At 32.7% G+C, this 23,213-nt stretch overlaps 1 protein-coding gene across 1 annotated transcript; it reads right to left on the bottom strand.

Moving 5' to 3' along the window:
- Window positions 1–143: 143 nt before the first annotated feature.
- On the bottom strand, window positions 144–21,929 carry LOC133173792 (ubiquitin-like protein 3). Its single transcript, XM_061308837.1, has 5 exons — window positions 21,623–21,929; window positions 13,000–13,108; window positions 7,801–7,887; window positions 6,295–6,372; window positions 144–3,982 (listed from the first exon to the last, which is right to left on the bottom strand). The coding sequence occupies exons 1-5, from the start codon at window positions 21,650–21,652 to the stop codon at window positions 3,921–3,923; spliced, it is 366 nt and encodes a 121-aa protein (XP_061164821.1). The 5' UTR covers window positions 21,653–21,929; the 3' UTR covers window positions 144–3,920.
- Window positions 21,930–23,213: the final 1,284 nt, after the last annotated feature.

Raw genomic sequence — 23,213 nt, 5'->3', positions numbered from 1 at the left:
AATGTACATCACCAGATCTATCGTCCATGCTTCTCTGGTCATTGGGGCCTCTGGATGCAAGGACGTTTGACTTTAAAAACTTAAACCTGGGATGCCAACCCCGGGAGAGTTCCTCAAGGTGTGTTAAAATGTAAAAAAGACAGTTTCATCATTAAAAATTTTAATTAATTTTATGATGTGACAGATCCACAACATGTATCATTGAATGACCTGCCATTTAAAAGCAGACAAGAAAGAGGCTATCCTGGACAGCCATCGACATGACAGCAATATATCAATGTAAATAACATAACTATGTATCACAAAATCGGTCTCTTTAACAATAAAAAAGAGATGCAGTTCTCCATCTACATACAATAATCTGCATTCTTATACATGGCAGCTTTTTTTTACAGTAAAAATTCGCTTTACATGTATTGCACTTCACAGCATTGTCCTTGTTGGGGGAATTGGATTAAACTACACAAGAAAAACATATCAACAAGATATACATACAATTCAAAATTTACAGATATATAACAAGTCACTACATTTAAGTTGAGCACCAACTTCGTCATCTATAGGTTGGCTTGTTTAATGATGACTTCCTCTGATAATTACAATGTCTAATTTACAAGTTGAATATCAAAGACAATGAATTTAGGAAATCATTCTGCACAAGCCACAGGTTTCTGTGTCACTTTTATTTCTACAAACTATTTGTGGATATTGGACACAAAAACCTCGGAGTTGTGATAATGATTTTTCTGCAAACAAAACTTTCACTCTTGTAATTGTGACTGTTTGACATTCACAATTAATATGTTTTCTTAAGGATTGTTTGTTCAGTCACAAACCATGTTTCAATACTCATAAATATTTATAACAAAATGCTCAACATCACCAATTCCTAAATGAAAGTTGGTAGAAATTATCACTTTAGTGACACAGTTTATAAATTTCCTTACAAAAAATATTTATCATATAGGAACAAGAGTCAGAAAGAAAAGGCTTATCAGAGTGTGTACAGAAAATGTTACAAGAATACATTTGTACTTAAGAAAAAACTTTCCTATTCGTCGCACTGTATTGTTAATGTGTTAAATAAAAAACAAAGAGACATACACCAATAAACCTGAATCACATGATTATGATAAAAATTCAGCCTAAAATATAGAAATGTCAACTGTAATGCAAATTTCTATAGAAAAAAGTTCTGTTGGTTCAAATGCCTGCAATTTTCAATACCTTAAAACATTTTGTGTACTTATTTTATTTTTACTATAATTTTGTTGAGACAGTCTTTATTTTTCTTCCCTGTTATATATATTTACATATACATGTAATATATGCATTTTGGATATCCTTTGCTTTATATCATGCATTGCAGGTAATGATTCAGGAAAAAAAAAATTAGTTCTTTAGCACACCCCAAAATACTGCATTTTAAAAAAAGTGGTCGTCAGAAATTTAGCTGGATATATCCAAAAAAAAAAAAAAAAAAGAAAGAAAGAAAATCAATGTTTGTTTCTTTAAACTGCATAGAGTAAAGCTGCCAAGGCTTTCTGAAAGTAAGGCCAACCATGAAATTTTGTTAAGTCATTTTGCAGAGCATCACCTTTCAAACATGTTCACCACTCCCATACAATACTGAATAATTAACATCAATGACTACTTCAGACTTTTCAGATTTTAGCATGCAAAAAAAGCTCTTGTGTGTGTTTGTTCCTGTTGTGGGTTCCTTTATAGTATTACTAATTTATTATACACTATCTTTCCTGTCAATACACATAGACAACACAAACCAAAACTAATCTGAGCAAAAATATTGCAAATGTCAATCAATTTAACCAATATACCATATATTTGTGTCTGACTGGTATCTTTGATCATGCATGATTTCAAATAACTTATCTGCCTTAAAACACTTTTCCTTATCTAGAACTAAGAATAAATAAATGTATATTGGAAATCATTTTAATTTTCACAACTGTTATTTTACTATTTAAGTCATCCACATAGTTACTGTATTGGTTATTAGCACGTTTATTATGTTGCAGAAAGAATTTTAGTTTCATAGAAGCTTCATACAGCCTTTTGGTGCAACATGAATCTTCAAGGGGTTTGCTTTACAAGTGCAATGCAATTGTAATGGCTTAAATAGGAAAGTACATGAAAAAAGGACATCACATTCCAAAAATCTGTACCACAAAATAACAGAGAATAATACAAATGTATATGTATATATATATATTGAAAATTTGCAAAACATGGGTAGAAATAAAAAATTGTGTATTGTTTCCTAGTATTTTATATTAATTCAATAGATCATAAACTACTAATTATGTATAGAGACTGAATTATGGTAAGAAATTATAGAAAGCAGACCCCTATTTCCTGTTGAATAATTAAGCAAAGAAGAAAATCGTTACATGAGCATTAATTATGTCCTGTAATGAATCAAGTCATCCAATCTTTCTCTAAAGCATCAGATAAGATATCTGGTTTTGACAATTTCATTAAATATATTTCCTACACATTTTTAAATTTTTCATGCTTCCATTTTCCTTCCATTAAAAATGAAAAAAAATAATCCCTAATACAAATGTAGTATCACCATTCATGACAGTTTAAAATGCACTTCTGCATATCAAATACACAATTTTTCAAAATTTTATTGAAAACATGTGATTTATATTTAATATACAATTTTTCCTAATAACAGTTTTTCTGTTTTTATCCAGATTTCACTGGCTTGCAGAAGAATTTCTTTCAGATAAAATTTAAAGCTTCTCCAGTTTGTCTGATGCTATTGTAGCGACATTCACTTCTGTAACAGTAACATTGAGAGGGACTGGTGCTACAGAAAATCATTATCTTTCAAATTAATTGTGTTCATTTAAGAACATTAAAATCCTGAAAACTTTTTAAGTTCCACAATCACCTAGGCAGCAATTTCACCTGAATCAAGAGCAACAAATAAAACAACTTAATTCATTATTACATAAAAAACATTTTAACACATGTGATGGAAAATGCAACTTTTTAAAAACAATATAATTCTCTAGAAAACATTACAATCAATATAGTTAAGATGTATACTTAAAGAATGAAGTGCAGTAAGGGCACTGGCTGTCAGTTGTAGAACAGAGTCAATGAAAGAGCTGATAAGCCTCTGGCAGTGAAATGTGTCCTTTCTTTGTTATGTGTGATCTAAAAGGACTTAATCATTGAAGAATTCTTCTGCCAATAACACTGAACAACTGACAAAAACTGGGCCCATACTCATCTAGCATCAAGGAAGCTAGCATTGTATTGACTTATAAATCACTGCCATGTCTAATGTAGCCAGTTATCCATTACTGGCTTTTTTCATGATTATGATGTTGCATCTAGCTTCAGAAAATAACATCATTATATCTATTTCACAAATTAGTTTACAATAACTGCACAGAGACTTTGGTTTGTACTGGCTAATTTAATCCAATGTACATAATTTCTTTAAAAATAATCATATTGATTTTTAAATTCAGAGTGTTTTGATTTCTTTTGACATTCCTTATTTGGTTACACTTGCACATTAGTCCAGAAATGGGAATATTATTCATGATCTGAACCATCTTAGAATTCAGAATTAATGGTACTGGAAAGATTCATCAACAAATATTTTCTAGGATATTCTAACTTTTAACATTGTATTTTTTTTTTTACTTCTTGTTCCTTTTGTGACTTGTAAATCAATGCAGAGATGTGTCTGTAGATGCTCCCTGAAAGTCCTCCAAACAAGTTCCCTCTATATATTGTTATCACAGACTAGCTATAGTTAAAAGTCAATATGTAGTCGAGTCCTTGTGGCAGAGTGGTCAGTATTGTCAGAACACCATCCATGCCCAACACTCCCCATGTTGGATAAAAGAAGAGAAGATAATGAAGATGAGGCGTCACACTATGACACAGCAATTACTACAGTTGCTCTCACCACTTTTGTCTTTCTTTAACTGTCCTAGAAAACAGATGAGAAAAAAATGATTGCACTAATTCTCTGTCAACTTGTGATTCATAGGGCTGTCATCTGTATTACTTGCATAATCATGTATAATTCAGCAAAAAAATTCAAAAGTATATTTCATATAATCCCAAGTCTGACCTTGACATATAACTTATAGGTCAAGGACTCAGATTGTTTTCTGCACTGAAGTAAGATAGGGCATACCTATTTCCATTTTATCAACAAACTTTGTGCACTTACAATAGCATTATATAAAATAGTCAAGGACTCTCATCATATATATATATATATTTTAAACCTCAAATGGCACATCTCATTAACTTGTACAGTTCTAAATTACTTTTATCTCATCTCTCTATGTTCACATAATCATTTTCTATATAAGGTACAAGGTTCTTGCTTAATAATAAACAATGTGATTTTTTTTCTTACAATTTATTACATTTGGTGGGGGGGGGGGGGGGGGGGGAATAAAATCTATCATCTGTCGATATGTTAACTGTCAATTTTATTCACCAGAAATTGAATGTTTTCACCTTGAAATATTGGAATGAAATTTATCAAAATTCTGCTTATTGATCTGTTGCAGAACAAATTTGAGTTTCGTGAGATTTCTTTTTTATTAGAGTTATAGCCCTTTATTGCCAAAAATTAAAATATATAAGGACTGAACTAAGATTTTTGTATCCTAGATGTATATATGGAGTGGCAGAGAATGTGTTTGGATTACATGGGATTTGGATCTTTGTTAATTGTTATCAAACTTATAGCCTTTTATAGACTCTAAATCAACAAAATGTTGGTTTTCAAGATTATTTTTGATTAACATTGAGATATTGGAACAAGATTTTGTATTTTTGTTAATTCATTATATCCCCTGCTTGAAAAGGGGGGGGGGGGGTACAGTGACAGGGGTATCCATCCTTTACACTTCCATACATCTGTCCATTACATTTTCCATCCATTACACTTTGCCATTATACTCATATGGGAGCAGGAACTCGGTGCTCACAGAACCTCTAGTTTTTGTTCAGATATCACTACTGGCCCATGCATATGGGCCACGATGCTCACCTGAGTTATCTTGGTTCTTCTGATCAAAAGATTTTTAAAAATTTATTCCTTCTGTATTCCCATTAAAAAGTTTTTACCCCCTACTGTGACCCGACTCGAGCCACAAGGGGTCTGAACTTGAATCAACACAACATGCGGTTGCTTTACTACCAATGTGACTAACATGGCCCTGTTGTTCAGGAAAAACAGATTTTAAAAAGATTTTCTTTCCTACATATATTATGTAAATTTTTTTCTCAAATTTAACCCTGTCCTAAACCCAGGGTTTACAATTTGAAACTAATTTGAATCCAAATAATTTAGGAATTTTTTCACATAAATATGATTGTTTGGCCTTGATTCTCTTGAAAGGATTTTTTTTTGGTCATTTATATATATATATATATATATATATATATATATATATATATATTCTCACAAAAAACTTTGATTCCTAATTGTGGCTCAATCCTTCCCCAATAGGACATGTTTTTGTACAAATCCTTGCATAATAATATGACTAACTGCTATTCTGAGAGGAGAAGATTTTCAAGATTTTTCCCCCAATATATTCCTATGTAAAACTTTGATGCACTATCTGAGGATGCTTGCATAATAAAACGAAAATCGTGACCATGATATAAATTTGAATCTGCACTACAAAAAGATATTTGCATATTAATATGACCAATCTTAGTCCCACTGTTGATTAGGACATGATATTTAAAGATTTTTTTCCTTACCAATACACTTTTAAAACTTATATCCCCTTTTGTAGCCCTACCTTATCCCCCAGGAGCCATAATTTTGAACAAACATCAATTTATATGTCAAAAAGTTTTCGCATAAAATTCATCTTTTCTGACTCAGTGATTTTTGAGAAAAAAAATTTAATAACCCCAACCAATATTTGCTTGATTATCCCCCCCCCCCCATCCCATTCCTCCCTTAGAAAGGAGCATGGCCCTCTATTTGTTCAAATTTGAATTCCATTCACCACAGAATACTTCGTGCCAAGTTTAATTCTAATTGGTCAAGTGGTTCTAAGAAAGATGAAAATGTGTAAAGTTTACAACAATGCCACTAACAAACAACAGACAAATTTCAATCAGAAAAGTTCCCTTGAGCCTTTGGCTCCTGTGAGCTCTATAATGTTTCCTTTGAGACACTGTACTTAGTTAGGACTTCTCATGAGAACTTGTACTCTTAAGATACTTATATTCATAATAGCAGAAAAATAAAAGTATACATACCTTGATTGTTTGGCTCAGGTAAGTTTTCCCGGGGCACTAAATGCATGACAGTTGTCTTCCCTTGTGGTAGTTGCAAAGCTGCAATGACAACAACAAAAATTCAAATGTTCCCTGATTAATCTACATCATAGTCATTCAGCATCACTGCAATGATAAAATATCTCATCTTCCTCCTACATCACATCATACTAACATTCACTTAGATATGAATTACAAAATTCTTCAAAAACTTATGACAGGAGAATATATTAGTTGCTACATTGCAGATGATTTATCATACTTTGTGTATAATAATGTTTAAATGTAGATCTTGTGAAATACAAGTTTCGTTTCTTTTCTTCATGATTTAATTCAACTGAAGTGTTTAATCTAACTTTTTTTGCATAAGCCTTGTCATTCAATGTATAATCATTGCTTTTTAATTCTAGTCAGTCTGCAAGACAGACTAGTAGGGATGTGTTTGATTAATAACGTGAGGAATCTTCTGCAAACCAAATTAAGATCTCTGATCTTTTTAGCACTACTACTAACCACTTTCTCCCAGTGGGACCTCCATAAAAATATAGCCAGCTCTGGCACGGAATCATAGACTGTCATTAAGAATGCTTCAGTTGATACTGTTTTTTTTTTTATTGGAACTTATAAGAAGTTCTGGTGTCTTTGCCTGTTAGGTGCCCCCAGGGTGAATACTGACAACTGATTTTACTTTGTGATTACAACTATTCTGGCTTGATGCATGTATTACCCTACTGTAACCATCCAATCAATATACCCACTGAATGCACACCAGGATGAAATCAATAGCTGTATTAGGCTTCATCTGGTCTTTTTACTTTTGCATAAAATTGGCATCCTAGGATTATTACTAAAGCATTAAAATTTTATACAAAAATTTGGTTTTCTCCACCTACTAACAATTGACCTAATTATTACAGTTTATTCCTAGTAATGTCAAAGTCACATGGCCTAGCAAGCAGCAATCTTTCGTTTCATGTTCAGATTATCTGATAATATTGTGATCATAAAGATCATTGGCTTTTAAAAATATTTTATGCATCACATCATGCATCTATGTAGGTCACAGTTATGAAAAAGTAATGAACTTGATCTAACTTATTGAACTTTTTTGCTCTTGGTTGGTAATTATTCAAGGAAAGAGAAAAATGTACTCTCCACTATTTTCTTATTGTATTTTTCCCTCAGTATCTCGAACCCTTGGATGGTTTTTTCTCGGCCCCATCGAGTTCCAGATAATGAGGTTTGACTGTATATATAAATATATATATATATATGCATTCTTTCAGTATTTTATAATAAATGTAATTAAATCGGATTATCCTCACATACATATATTACAATTAATAGTGAGGACATTTTGTCAAAATTGATTCATAAAAAAACTTTACCATATAATCCAGCTTTATGCTGCATTTTCTTTTTATCTTACCTATAATAATAATGTTTTAATGAAAAGTTTTAATTCTTTAAGTGACAAATATATTATACCTCCTAATGTTACATTTCCATGTAGAAACCTTCCTTGATATATAAGTCGTAAAATATTACTGGCAGGTAGACTCTCATCAGCCCATTCTACAAAGGAAAATTCTCAGTGTTCATTTAAAAAAAAATGATCATAAAATTTCCATGGATATTTCTAATCAGGATAATTAGTTCTTTAAGGTATACCTTCTTATGTTATAAGTGTTAAAAAAGGATTTTATAAATGGCATGTATATTGGTTCAAGGGATCAAAGAAAAACAATTAAGACTACAAAACATTAAATTGATTGATTCTTTTTTTAATATTTAAGTGGAGGTTTGAATTTCCTTCCACAATATAAGACATACAACATTAAAGAACAAAGTATCTCAATAACCATTATAAAATCAAAATTAAAATTGAAATTTCTTTACAAAGAGATGTAAGCACTAAATATGCAATTTTCCCCATAGATCTCTACCAGTATCATGTCTACATCATCAGATTTTACTCCAGAGGGCAATGACACGGTCTTATAGATAAATATAAGGCCTACAGTGAAAATATACTAAGGCTCACTTAATACTAATAATAATTACAATAATTATAATTCTAACCAGAAGTCTCTGATGAGACTGTAGCTCTACTGGTTTGAAATTATAACAAAGGAAGAGAAAAGTTGCACTTGGACTTGAAACTTTGCAACAGCAATAAATAGAATAATGATCCTTGGTTTAGTCTCTTTTTGTGGCAAGATTTATTGCAATTAGAATAAAACTATAGGAGGAGTAGCGTTTTGAAAGTATTTCTGAATCAAAGAAATTTCTATTTTTAGTAACCATGGCAACATCGTTCATCAAAATAAAAAAAAAACAATGATGTATCTCAGATTAGTCTACTTGCAAGCTATATTAAAATCAGACCAAACTGTAGGAAGAGAAGTGTTTTGAAAGTATTTCAAAGAAATTTCTTATTTAGTAACCATGACAATACCATTCACTGAAATCAATAATGAAATATAGAATTATGTATCTTAGTGTAGTCTACTGTGTGCCAAGTATTATTGAAATCAGACCAAAACTGTAGATGGAGTAGCATTTTGAAAGTATTTCACAGAAATTTCTATTTTTAGTAACCATGGCAACATCATTCATTAAAATCCAAAGCAGATACATAGAATTATGTACCTTAGTGTAGTCTACCTGTGAGCTAAGTTATATTGAAATCAGACCAAACTGTAGGAGGAGTAGCATTTTGAAAGTATTTCACAGAAATTTCTATTTTTAGTATCCATGGCAACATCATTCATCAAAATCAAAAACCTGTACACAGAATTATATAACTTTGTGTAGTCTACTTGTGTGCCAAATTAAACTGAAATCAGACCAAAACTGTAGGAGGAGTAGCATATTAAAAAATGGTTTACGGACAGACAGCTAGATGGACGGACAACGGACACCTTACTACCGCAAAAGCTCTTCTGGTCTCTGACCTGTAGAGCTAAGAATTGATCAAACACTGACTTTTAACTACATACTTTTCCCCACATGTCTATACTTCTGATTGTTCACATTGTATAGTAATAAAAAGTACAAAAATAGATTTCATATACAAAGTCAAGCTTTTGATTTTCAAATAATGGTATGGTAGAATCTTTTAACTTCCTTTCCTTGGTTTTTGTGGTCGTACAAAGATGTTGTATTATAGCTATTTTGAAGTGTGCTTATTAATTAATCACCTCTAATCTCCACAATACAATACAAAATACCCATTCTGATAACTGTCACACTGAAATACAATTCTGTCTCTATTTGCAGGTCCCTCTTCACAGTTTCACTGTGAAAGAAAACCCCAGCTATCATGTTCCTTTCAAAGTCTATCAGTCAATGGCTACACGCTTATTGTGTTATAAGATAGGGGCTGACATCCAACAATGCTTTCCAAATCACTTGACAGACCTTGGTGTTTGACCCACAGATAAGCATTACTGCAGCAAAATCCCAGTGATCAATACATCACATTTACAAATGCTGAAGCAAAAGGGACTGATTATATTGCATCTCCCAGCCTTGTCCAATATTACCTCTCCTAAACCCAATTGTATTGGTGTGCTGACATCATTTGCCCCTAAGGATTGAGGAAAATGAATTAATAAGCTTCTACTTTAATTCTGAAAATGCTTAATCATGTTAAGTCAGCACTTACTTAAAGGGGCTTGGACACAGATATGAAGTTACCGGGGTAATATTTTCTTAAATTCTCTGTATAATATCATGACTTATATGCTGCTATAGCATTTCACATGGAAATATAATAAAAGCATATTCAGAAACTTCTTTTATCTGGAAATTATTGAAACTATGAACGGGATGCGTTTGATTGACCTCTTTGCACTTTCACAAAGTAAACTTTATCCTTAATACTCAAGGAAAGTAGAAATTCGGTTGTGTATTTATGAAAAGTATTAAAACTATAATCCAGAAAATGTGAGGAAGTGAAACCAACTCACCAGTATTGTCAGTCCGCGCTCAGTGATGTGTGCAGAGTTTAACAAATTGAACACATCTGGTGAAACATAAACTTAAGCAATAACAGAGCTTGTGCCGTTTACAAAAACAGATGTTTGACGTGATGTAAAGAAGAATGTCGTTGTCATTAAATTCTAAGAATATTCATGCAAGTTTAATTCATTTAACTGGTTTTATTTTTTGAATAAGCATAGAAATTTAAAATGTAAACAATGCAAGTGTGTCCAGGCCCCTTTAATAAAATACTCCCTCATTCCTTCTTCATTATATCTCCTAATTAATGTTGAAAACTTGCACATTCTTGTAATCCATACTCTGAGATAAAGTCCCATCTGATATCCCACCCCACCCCCTCAAAAATACATATCTTACTACTGATGCCCAACCTAGCAGCAACCTACTACATCAATTAATCATTACTGAAAGCAGGACCTCCCCCCCCCCCCCCCCCCCCCCCGATCCTGTTTTTTCATATCATGTTAATAGTTGCTCTTTACAACTTTCATCTCCTCTTAGGAAAACAATCATTGAGATAATAAGAACATCTCCTCAAGTTGTCAATAAACCTAATGTATTAAACAAGAGGCCCATGGGCTACAATGCTCACCTGAGTAACTATGGCCCTGCTTGTTCTTCATCATCAGATTCTTTTTCCTATATATTCCCATGTAAAACTTGATTACCCATTGTAGCTCCAACCTACCCCCAGGGGTCATGATTTGAACAAACTTGAATCAATACTATTTGAAGATGTTTCCATATAAATATGATTAATCATGACTTTGCTGTTCCTGAGGAAAAGATTTTCAAAGATTTTTTCTAAGTATTCATTAGCATGTAAAACTTTGATTGCCCATTGTGGTGCCATCCTACCCTAGGGGGTCATGATCTGAACAATCTTGAATATACACTACCTGTGGATGCTTCAGTATAGGTATGACTGATCATGGCTTTGTTGTTCTTCAGAAGATGGTTTTTAAATATTTTACCTATATATTTCCTATACATTTCTATGTAAAACTTTGATTGCCCACAGAGGCCCCACCCTACCCTCAGGGGTCATGATTTGAACAAACCTGAACATACATTACCTGTGGATACTTATATATAAATATGACCAATCATGGTTTTGCTGTTCTTCATCAAAAGATTTTTTTTAGAGATTTCGCCTATGTATTCCTATGGAAAACTTTGATCCCCATTGTAGCCCCACCCTACCCCCCAGGTTCATGATTTGCACAAACTTGAATCAACACTACCTGAGGATGTTTCCATATAAATATGATTATTCATGGCTTTCCTGGCTTTCCTATTCTTGAGAAGTTTTTTTAAAGATTTTTCTTATTTATATCCATGTAAAACTTTGATCACACCACCCTAACCTCTGAGGGTCATATCTGAACAAACTTGAATCTACACTATCTAATGAAGGTTTTAGCTAAGTTTCAACTTTTTTAGTCCAGTGGTTCTTGAGAACTTCTAATAGCATCTTCGCTAGCCAAAGGTTTCTGATACGCTACTCTCCTCATAAACCCTTGGCATACGGTGCTGACAAAAGACGGGATTTTTTTCGTCACGTGATCACGATTCTTACCAGGTTTGCACAGATTGCGTCATCGACAGAAATAAAAAGCATATTTAAAAACATAATGTTTTTAAAGAATAAATAACAAGAAGGTATTGAGTTATGTTAATTTGTTATTTAAACATGTTAAAATGCAAATCTACATCTTCAGTACAGATTCTTAATCACATATTTTGCACGTAGCTTAAGATATTGGATGACACCATATAGCTATTCATAGAATGGCATGTTATCTTACAGATCGTTGTTTACTTGCGTTTTTCATTCCCGATATTAAAGAGTCAAGATATATCCCAAACGCAAATATCGTCATTTACAAAAAACAATATCTGATTGGTCGAACGATGTCGATCAACTCCAATCACAACTTGAGAAAAAAATCCCAACTTTTTTTAACACCGTATGCCAAGGGCTTATGAGGAGAGTAGCGTATCAGAAACCCTTGGCTAGCGAAGATGTTCTAATAGATGCTGCCAAATTTTCACTAATTCTTAATTATCTCCCCTTGAAAGAGGGTGTGGCCCTTCATTTGAACAAACTTGAATCCCCTCCACCCAAGGATGCTTTGTTGCAAGTTTGGTTGAAATTGGCCCAGTGGTTCTGGAGAAAAAGTCACAAAATTTGAAAAGTTTACAGATGGATGGACAGATGGACGACAGACAAAATGCGATCAGAAAAGCTCACGCTTTCAGTTCAGGTGAGCTACAAGAAACTCTACCCTTCCAACTTTGGTTTCTTATAATGGGCAACATTAATGAATCCTGTGGATAATATCATGGACCATTGTAAAAATCTCTTTTATGTCATCCATCTTGCATAGATACTGCTTAAAATAATTAAATCAAAAAGTTTTACACAGACAAAAATTTCAATTCACATGCCAAAACTTTTATGCATCCAACTTTCCATGTTCCAAGTTGAAGTCTGATGTTAAAGTGTTCTCAAGTTAGGGCCTGGACAAAAAAAAAACACAACAAAAGCAATATGTCTCCCCCAGTGAAGGGAAGACATAAACATCCTATTTGCCCAATGAACTAATTATTCTCTGCACCACCACTTTAAAATTCAATCTGTATGTTTAACATATTCAACTTGACAATGGCTGTTACCTGATGGCCAGTTTCTATACACAGATTCTGTTATATCTCCTGCTGAGTCATTAGGCGAGAACAGGTACTCCTTTGTTTTTCCACTCACCAAAATCAAACGTAAATTGATCTGCAAAATAAACGAATGACAAAATTTTAGAAATATTATGGCCATTCCATAAGCTAGTCTATTTCAGATTTGATAAGTTAATAATCTAAACATTTCTCTTATTTAGAAGTCTTGTAACATTTAAACTTTGATTTTTAGATCTATATGATATAATTTTATCCTCCAGGGACTTTTTTTGTATAAATATGTTCCTTCAAAATATGTTTAAAATAAAACAAGTACTTTGCAATCTTTGGTAATATCTCAGACTGGAGACAAGTTCAATAATTAAGCTGTTGCTCTTTAGTTCAATCATCTTATCATTCTACTTTCTTATAACAATTGAAATTTTGAGTGTTAAACTTGGACTAGTGTTCTGACAGAAACTAATCTTGACAAGCAGTAAAACAATAAAAAACATTGCATCCACACAAGTGAAGGTGTCAGTAGGTCCTTCAAGTCAGGGGGCCCGTATAGTTGTCATGATAACCTAGCTGGTACATGTGTTATAGTGTCTTCTAAACAAAACATGGAATATATCTGCATGTTTATCTTTTCTTTTTTCCCTTGAGTGCATTGAACAAATGGATATGATAAACACACATCAGTGTTTCAGCTCTCATGGGATTTATTTATTTATTTTTCCAATAAGATGCACTGCCCTAATTTGTACTTTCATCTCCAGATATGAGCACCTACAGAAAGTAAATATTTTGAGAAAAATACATTTGATCTGGAAGACATGAAGAAATTGGATCTACTCTGAGATCAAGGACTTTTCATTTGTTTTTAAGAAATTAGGTCATGATATAAATCTCATCTTTTAACTACAGAAAAATTCATTCACTGTTCATGCTACATCAATAATCCAAGAAAGTTATATTTCATTTATTGGGGGTAGGGTGGGGGTGGGGTTTAGATTCACATTTGAGGAAATGTGACAGATTTTCAGCAGCTGCATTTTCCATTTTAATAAGATAAAGTACAACTATAAAATATATGCATTAAATCTAAATCAACATTTTTTTCAGTTGATGATAAGATTAAATATTTGGCCCAACTGTTTTTCATCAGTAGATTTTTTTTTAAATTTTCCTCTTTAATTTCATAAAAATTCTGACTCCATATTGTGGACCAAACTCTTGTTCTAAGGGAGCTATAATTTAATCCTCGCAACATTGGGATTCTTTAATATCAATATGATCAACATTGTCCTGCTGTTCTGGACTTCCCTGTAGTGTACCATACATACTAGTCTTTAAGTCAGTTTTTTTTTTGAGGGGGGAGGGGGTAAATTTTGGTCCAAAAATCTATGTCCAACATATAGACGAGTCCTTAAAAAAGGGTATTTTTCTGGATGGCAAAATGTAGACCGATGATTATCATCGACAAAAGTCTGGACATATTATTTTATTTATGTATTCTAACACTATGCATAAAAGTAAAGTATTTTTTACATATTTTATTACTTAGGTAACCGAATGAAAACGTAATCATGATAATTGCCAATAATAGATCAAGTGTAGCATTATTGAATCAGAAAGAACAGTTATGGCTTTGACATTGAGTACCTCATAAATATAAAGCTTTGGCATTATTTCTCAAAAATATTATTTGAAACATAAGTTAAAACATTAATTAGAACATTGACTTGAAATGGTCAACCAATTTTGGCAAAAAGTTGTACGGACTTATAAGCAGGTCAATGACAAATCCCTCCAATATAAGCTAAAAAATTACAGCCTACTTTATATAGGCGGACCTACTCATAGGTGAGTATATATGGTAGACATGCATTTTGTAAAATTGGCCCAACTTTAAAAAAAAAAATTCAAATAACTTAGGTATATTTTGCAAATTAATATGATTAAGCGCAGTCTTGCTTCTCTTGAAAAGTTTTCTTCCTAATATATGGAGTACTCCCTTGTAAAACTCTGATCTCCTATTGTAACCTCAACCTATTCCTGACGATCCTGATCTGAACAAACTTGAATCTAAGTCACCTGAGGATGCTTGAAAATTATATGACAAATAAAGACTGCTGTTCAAAAGAATTTTAAAGATTATTCCTATATACCTTGGATTTCCTATTATGGCCACACCCTACCCCCAGGGTCATGATTGGAACAAACTTGAATCTACATTATCAAAAGATTCTTCAATACATGTACTAACCAGAAGTCTCTGATGAGACTGTAGCTCTACTGGTCTGTTACATATAACAAAGGAAAAGTAGCACTTGGATTTGAAATTTGCAACACGCAGCAATAAACAGAATAATGTATCTTAATGTAGTCTACTTGTGCGCCAAGTTATATTGAAATCAGACTAAAACTGAAGGAGGAGTAGCCTCTTAAAGAAATTTCAAAGAAATTTCAATTTTTAGTAACCACGGCAACACCGTTCATCGAAATCAAAAACCGATGCACTAAATTATGTATCTTAGTGTAGTCTACTTGTTTGCCAAGTTATTCTAATATCAGACCAAAACTGAAGGAGAAGTAGCCTTTTAAAGAAATTTAGGAAAATGTTACATTTAGTTTGAAATACTTTGCCAAATTTTAATATATCAGTCCGCTTATCTTAATAATTACTACATCTAAAACTTAATAACACTTCACATAAATAATAAACACATATAGGGTATAGTTAAATGCAATTACAAGTACATACTAAAGTATCAGTAGGTTGAAAGAATTGCTTTTGCTTTCGGTGCAACAGAACCAGAATTTATCTATTTGAAAATAAATCAGTTCATAAAATTAAACTGACAAAAGAACTGATTGTTTGTGCTAAAAAAAACATTAATGCTCCATGCGAGGATCGAACCAAAAATATTTCTTTTTCATTGCACTGGACGGATAATGCATACTACTGAGCTATCACCACTACACACACTTTAATGTTTTTAAAGCGACAATGAAGCACCGCATTTACACATTGGAATTTTTTTGGAAAAAGTTCATTTTTTATCGTCTCTGGGTCTTCTCTCCATTTTTTTACAAATGTTTGTTAGTTTCTTTGAATTAAAATGCACACAAATAATGTTTCAAAATCATGGAGAGATGACCCAGAGATGGCAAATTTTTAGAAAAACCTGTTTAAAAATGTAACATTTTGTACCAAATGACTCATCTAGCCAACTTTCAAGTTCTTTTTTAGCAAATCAAAATACAATATCGGGAAAATATTTCCCTTTCCTATTTTACAGGAACCCGATACATCAAAAGAATGCTAAAATTTCATGTGACAGATCAATGAAATTTTCACTTTTCAAGTGCGTCCAGATTCCTGCCAAATGCCAATCAAAAGCGCCCTCGTTCTTTCTATTTTTTGAAACCCCTTCACCCAAGGATGCTTTGTGGCAAGTTTAGTTGATATTAGCCCATTGGTTCTAGAGGAGAAGTTGAAAATGTGAAAAGTTTACAGACAGATGGATAGAAAGACAGCTGGAGAGACAGACTGATGCTGGACAGCTCAGGTTAGCTAATAAATATACTATCTTTTTCCTCCCTTTTACTTCCTGCTCAGTTATAAATAATAATAAACATGCACTACATGTATATGTATATACACAAGTCAACATAAAAACATTTTCACTAAAATTATCACCTCACATAATGGGACAGGCAGTGCACCACACCATTTCATGTCTAATTTGTTCGAGAACATGAATAATTAGTTCAATGTACAAAAATAACTAACAATACTGTAGTTCAGAAGATTGGTCCTATACAAAATGACTGAACAAAATCAATATAAACTACAAGCAGTCCTGCTCATCTCTTCATTACAAAAATAATGTAGGTTTAACATGAACACATCTGTTTTACTGAGTAGCATGAGAGGCTGAAATAAGAGAAGAACGATGAAATTAAAGCCTTACAGTTATGTAAACTGTACCAGAGTTAAATACTACCTAGTGACAATATATCTCTATCATCAACTGTCTGTTGCCATGGAATTTTACATCATCACCGTACAAATCTATCTTAGATAATGATGATTCTTTATTTGTTTACAGCTGTGCTTTGAGAAAATCCATTGAATAATGCATCAATTTGAAATTTTTACACTACAGTTGAAAATTTAAATTCAACAAAACACAAATATTAAACACATGGGTAAATGAGTGATAATTCAAATAGGATTCTACCTCTCTTCACATTAATAACCTGTACATAATTACCACACTTATGTTCAACTAAATAACCTCATTAATCTGCAGGGGGTTCAAACCCTCTTACACTCAGTAAATCTTTATAAAGAAACCTTACTTTTTAATCAACAAAAGACAAGAGTCCTCAAGAGTAGAATCAAATCTGCTCACATCATAAACAACATGGTACAGATCTCAATGGGGGAGTAAAGCTACACTGAAATGATCAAATCAAAGGGGCTTTCTAAGTTACTCTACAATGTTATACCTTATACAGTCCATGCAGCAATGATCAATGTTCACATTGTAAAAGTAATATATTCAAGGTCATGCCACTAGCTAAATTACTGTTATTCACTAGTGTTTGGACTAGGTTTAAGTGTACAAATCTATCCTAAATATTTTCATATTTTTCAATGGATACATCTATCAGGCGTGGACTTAGTCCAGCCCCACCACCAAAAAAAACAAGAGCCCCATGGGCCACATTGCTCACCTGAGCACATTGGCTAGGAAGAAGCAGATATCAGTTGAGTAAGTTTACAGGGGGAGCAAACTTTAAATATACACTACCACAGGATGCTTCCATATCAATATTACTGATCATGGCTTTGCTGTTCTTAAAACAGAAGAATTTTAAAGACCCCCCCCCCCCCATGTATTCCTATGTTAAACTCTGATGGCTCACTGTGGCCCACCCTAAATTTGAACAAATTTGAATCTACACTACCTAAGGATGCTTCTGTAATAATATGACTCATCATGGCTTTGCTGTTCTTAAGGAAGCTCTAAACACTAAAGAAAAATGCTTTTTGGACTTCGAGAAAAATATATCATATAAAGGTGCACATATTCTGTATATATAGTTCATTTTTAACATAGGGTGCCTGCCTCATTTCTGCAGAAAAAATGTTCAAAGACAATGAACTATTTGTTAACAGATATCACTGTTGTTTACTTGCATCCGGAAAATTAATGGAAATAATGTATTCAATTACATAATCTTGGTCTAACATAACATTAAGAATACTTTAATTCATAAGAAATTATGTCATTAACTGTAGATTCCCATTTATTCTATTTTTCAGGCAGATCACTCTAACTCAATAAAACTACCCTACAAATAGAACTCTTTAGTGTGCAGTGTTTAGAGCTTCCTTAAGCAGAAGATTTTTTTTTAAAATGATTCCACAGGCACTTGGGGGATGGACCCACCTCCCCCTTTTCCACTTTTTTAAAATCTGCGATCAACACACCTTTTCCCTATTTTTCATATTTCCATCTGATTTTTAAGTGCCATCGATTTGTAAATATTTCCATTAAATCATTCGCATCTAGGGTAAATTTTGTCCGTGTGCATCAGCTTTATGCCATGGTCCGAATACAACAGGGTTCTTATTTACTAGACACCATCTAACATGATGTAGACTTCCTACTGTGGTTTATTTACAACAGTTTCCTTGGTGGTCAAGTCCTGACAAATGTTACACAACTAATTAAGTAATCTTTAATTATAATCAGTAAACACTGAACAGCTGCACTGCAGGGGCTGATGTAGGGATGGGTATCGGCAAAAATTTTGTATCATGATATATCATGATTTTTTCCCAATAAGGCCATATAAATTTAAAATTTAGATTCTCATCCTAATTTGCTAAAAAATTGGGGCGGGTGGGCGGATTTTATTTTTTATTTTTTATAAATGAAAGTATCAACAAAACATTCGTACACTTAACTTTTACATTATGTTTATGCCAATATGAATAGATTTTATTGTTTTCATATTCTTTTAAATATCTACAGAAGATTTTTGTTATAGAAAATTAAAATATTTTTAGTTTTATTAACAAATAATCAAGTACACAGATACGGCACACGCCAAACAAAATGAGGTGCTGATCCTAATTGTTTTCCCCAAATACCTTATATTTTACCAACAACTCTTTCTGTTCTATGTGATATATCACGGATTTCCACTGTCCTCATACATTCAATCGTTCTTGAGATTTGACATGTTCGACATTAAAATATATATATTTGCAAAACAGGATTGTGTAAATCTGTAAAAATTCTACTGAAAAGCCTAGGCCTGAACAGTTTTAAGATTTAACATTTCCTTAGCACTATTATTCTCTAAAATATTTGGACAATGTTTTATTTTTTTTAATCCAAAATCACATACAACTTGAGATCGTTATTTAAAACTTGACCATGTGTATTTTCTTCGTCTGTTTTTACTTGGTTAAAATCTCTTTAAAAACTTGCCCATGCCAGTGATGGTATCTAGATGTGTTTATATGTTATTTTTGATTTCTGCCTTCTCTTTACCGACAAATTATCTTTTCCTTACATATTTAAACTGCTTTTATTGCCGATATTTCTCCATTCTTCACGTAGTTTTTTTTGCTATAAATAGCGCCACGCGACTTTTAATACAGACGGGAGATAACTCTTAAATTTTGACCCAGATTCTAAGAATCTGGGTTCAGCAAGAATTTCTTGCTGAATAAAAATACATGAAAATAATACGTTTGGCACCCAAAAAGCAAAATAAAAAACAACGGGGCGGGCACTTTGAGAGGGGCAGGCGGGGATGAGAATCTAAAGATTAATTTTACCTGGCCTAATATCGCGATAAATCATGATATTTTTACACATAATTTTTACTACAATTTACAATGAATTTCCATCATATTTCTTAAAAATATGCTATAAAACATAACTTTACTTTTTAAATTTTCATTTATTTAATATATATAGCATATTTTGATGCCGTTGTTTAACTGTTTTCAACCTTTTTTTACACTTCCTATAATTGTCATTCAATAGTTTGAACAAATAAATGAATAATTTCAGGAATTTATAGCTATGTACCAAATACCGGTGTTTTAGTCTCCGTATCACAATACGTATCACGCAATGAAAAATTGCGATATATGGGTATACCGATAGTAAAAATCAAGATAGTAGTTTGTACAATTTTAGAACACAGCTAGCTGTCAATCTACTGGGATTAAATAGTGACGAAAAATATTTTATCATGATAATTATGATTATGAAAATCGAGGTGGACCATGTTGGGCAAATGAATCTGACTCTGTCACCTGCCTGTGGGAAAGTGCCCAGAAAATCTATTTGATAGCTCTTGCATAGTGAGACTACTCTTAGCAAATTTCTATAATTGCATGTTCAAGAGAGAAATTTATAAATTACAAAATTTACTGATTATGGCTGGAAGAATCATATCTTCCCTCCAATCAACTACTGTGTGGGAAATGATAAATAATTAGCTAAACCAGTTAACCTACACATTCCTTAGGACTTTTATTTCTGATGTTATTTCCATTTTCTATTTCTCTGCTGTTAAACCATGTTGGAAATGATAAAGCTGTGTTATTTTGGGGGTCAGCCTGTCATTGGCTTATAAGTCAATCTCTGAAATTTGACTGACATGTCAAAATATTTGGGCTAATCAATCTAGGTCAGTTTCTTCCACAGTATGTCTGTTTACCTTTCAGTAGTATAATGGAAGATCTAAGTATCCATGTCTACATGTAATATCTAGATGCTAATTAATATTATTACTATGGAGTGTCAAAAACAAAAAAATATGTGTGGTTCCGGTTACACCTCCAAAAGAATTAGGGTAGGTAGGTAAGGAATTTTTTTTTTTTTTTTTTTTTTTTTAACAAAATGATTTTCTTAATTTTTCTAAATAATATAATACTTATCACTACTTTGCAAATGACATTTAGATGTGGTGTGATAATACACTAGTCAATATTGGTAGGGGACACCTACATGCTAGCTTGCTTTGGATTTAACAATAATAAACACTTGCACTATGTTGTGCAAGGGGGGGCTGTCATTGCTGAAACTAAAACTTAAACCGGAGCCATTGATGGAAATTGGGGAAAATTCCGGAAAAAATATGAAAATTGCCCAAAAAAAGTTTAGGGTCGGGGGTATAAAATAGGGACGGTCGGGTAACCGGAACCACACATATTTTTTTATTTGGCCTTAAGATACAGACTCACTACCATCAAACACCAATGACAGTGAATCCACAGGTATCTCTTATGGAAAGAGTGCAGTGTTCTAATATACAGTGACATTAGAATACGTCAAGCATCTATTAACATACAATACATTAGTACATTCCAAAATCAAAAATCGTGTATGGTTGTACAGCAAATTCGAATATTTTGCATTGCTCCATTACTTCAGATAATGTACCGGTACATCAATTATTATATATAGTAATGGTAAATGCTTTGTTTACAAGTACCCTAACTGCATGGCTACTGATCAGCTGATTTGGAAATTTAGATTGTCATAACAATATTGATTAAAAACATGTGTAAAAGAACAGTTACCTTATCCAGAGGTATCCCTCGAGTTCCCATATCTTCAAGTCTGTAAATTATCGAAATACAAGACAAAAAAAATTTAGAAACCAAGTAAACATTAATTTTGATTACCCGGTCCCATCATCATCACTTCCGTTTAATCAGGCGGGTAAGTAAACAATCAGTCATTCATGATTATGCTTAATTAACTCACACACTGTTACTGTATGCATCTAAAAAAATTGCTTGACAAAATAAAGCCCTAAATCGTAAATTTTCGCTTCTATGGCGGCGAAGAAAAAGTTAAGTACGGCAAGGGATTTTGGGTAATGATTTTTTTTCTTTACGATTCAGGTGCATGCGTGAAAAGCGGTTCCGTTTCCGGTTTCATATTATCAACAACTTCAACTTGAACTTCAAGAACTTGAAGTTGAACTGAACTTAAACAAGAAAACATTTTCTACGTGTGTACGACCTTTTAAAAAAAGGTATTTGTAGCTTAATGGTTGGGAACACTGTAATACAAAGCTAAGGTCTCTATGGAATATGTTTGTTTTTGTTGGGAGAGACAGTTTAGAGTTCTAATATTCATATCCTCAGCGTGTTCTGTAACTGTTTTAATGGTAATTTGGCTTCATTGTTAGGTTGCTAATTTGGGAAGGATTTTACATGCAGAAAGGAAATGATAAATTATCCTTAACACAATGTGCCCTGGGTGGTCGAATGAACTAAAAATAAATATTGCAAGGGTGTTCTGGCTTCAAAACAACATTATTTTTATATCCTTGTGTGCCCTTATTTCGACAGTGTATTGTGTAAATTTTATATATGAAAAAACAATTATCCACAAAAATAATGGTGCCTAAAATTCTTCATTCAAATGGTAATATTTTCTATTTAGTAATACAACTTATTATTTTTAAATGTGATGCATTTAAAAAGAGACATGTAAACAATGTGCGCCGCTATACCTATAGCCGCTTGGTTTCAGGATTGTGTATTTAGTGTATTTCTAGGTGTGTCTGAATACACTCGTTAAAATAAAAATCAAAAATCGCATAAATTAAATAGCAGGTTTAGAAAATATATTACTGAATATAAAAAGAGTGAAGGTTGCCATCTTAAATTTCAGGGGGTGCCTCAGTTCACACTTGATTCTAATCAATATCTACACTATTCCAACTGGTGTCGGGTGAGATCTAGCTTCAAAAATGATTGAATAACACCCCTCAATCATCTGCCGATTTGAACTTGCTGTATAAAACATGCAGTAAACCAAAACTTCCTTGATACGTAGAGCTGAAACTGAAAGCAATGGAAGCGCCCATTTCTAACTATGTAAAATGTAGAGGCATCCCAGAATAACATGGTAAATCTAGAGAGGTCAGAAACCACACCAAAGTTGTTTTCTCAAGACTTTCTGTGTAACTCAGGGATACCTTTACATTTTACATAGTTAGAAATTGTTACTTTCATTGCTTTCAAATAGAAGCACACTGATTAGATCAGTCTATATGTCTGTTCTTTACCTTGACCCATTGAGACTTGTGGGGTTTCTAACTACAAATCTGGGTATAAAATATTTTCCTCTGGTTATACCAGTGATATTGACATAAAT

Source organism: Saccostrea echinata, unplaced genomic scaffold, assembly GCF_033153115.1.
Source record: "Saccostrea echinata isolate AGI-Se365-2 ecotype Australia unplaced genomic scaffold, CSIRO_AGI_Sech_v1 ptg000056l, whole genome shotgun sequence".
NCBI lineage: Eukaryota > Metazoa > Mollusca > Bivalvia > Ostreida > Ostreidae > Saccostrea > Saccostrea echinata.
Note: the sequence above shows the minus strand (reverse complement) of the source record. Positions and strands in the feature narration are given on the sequence as shown.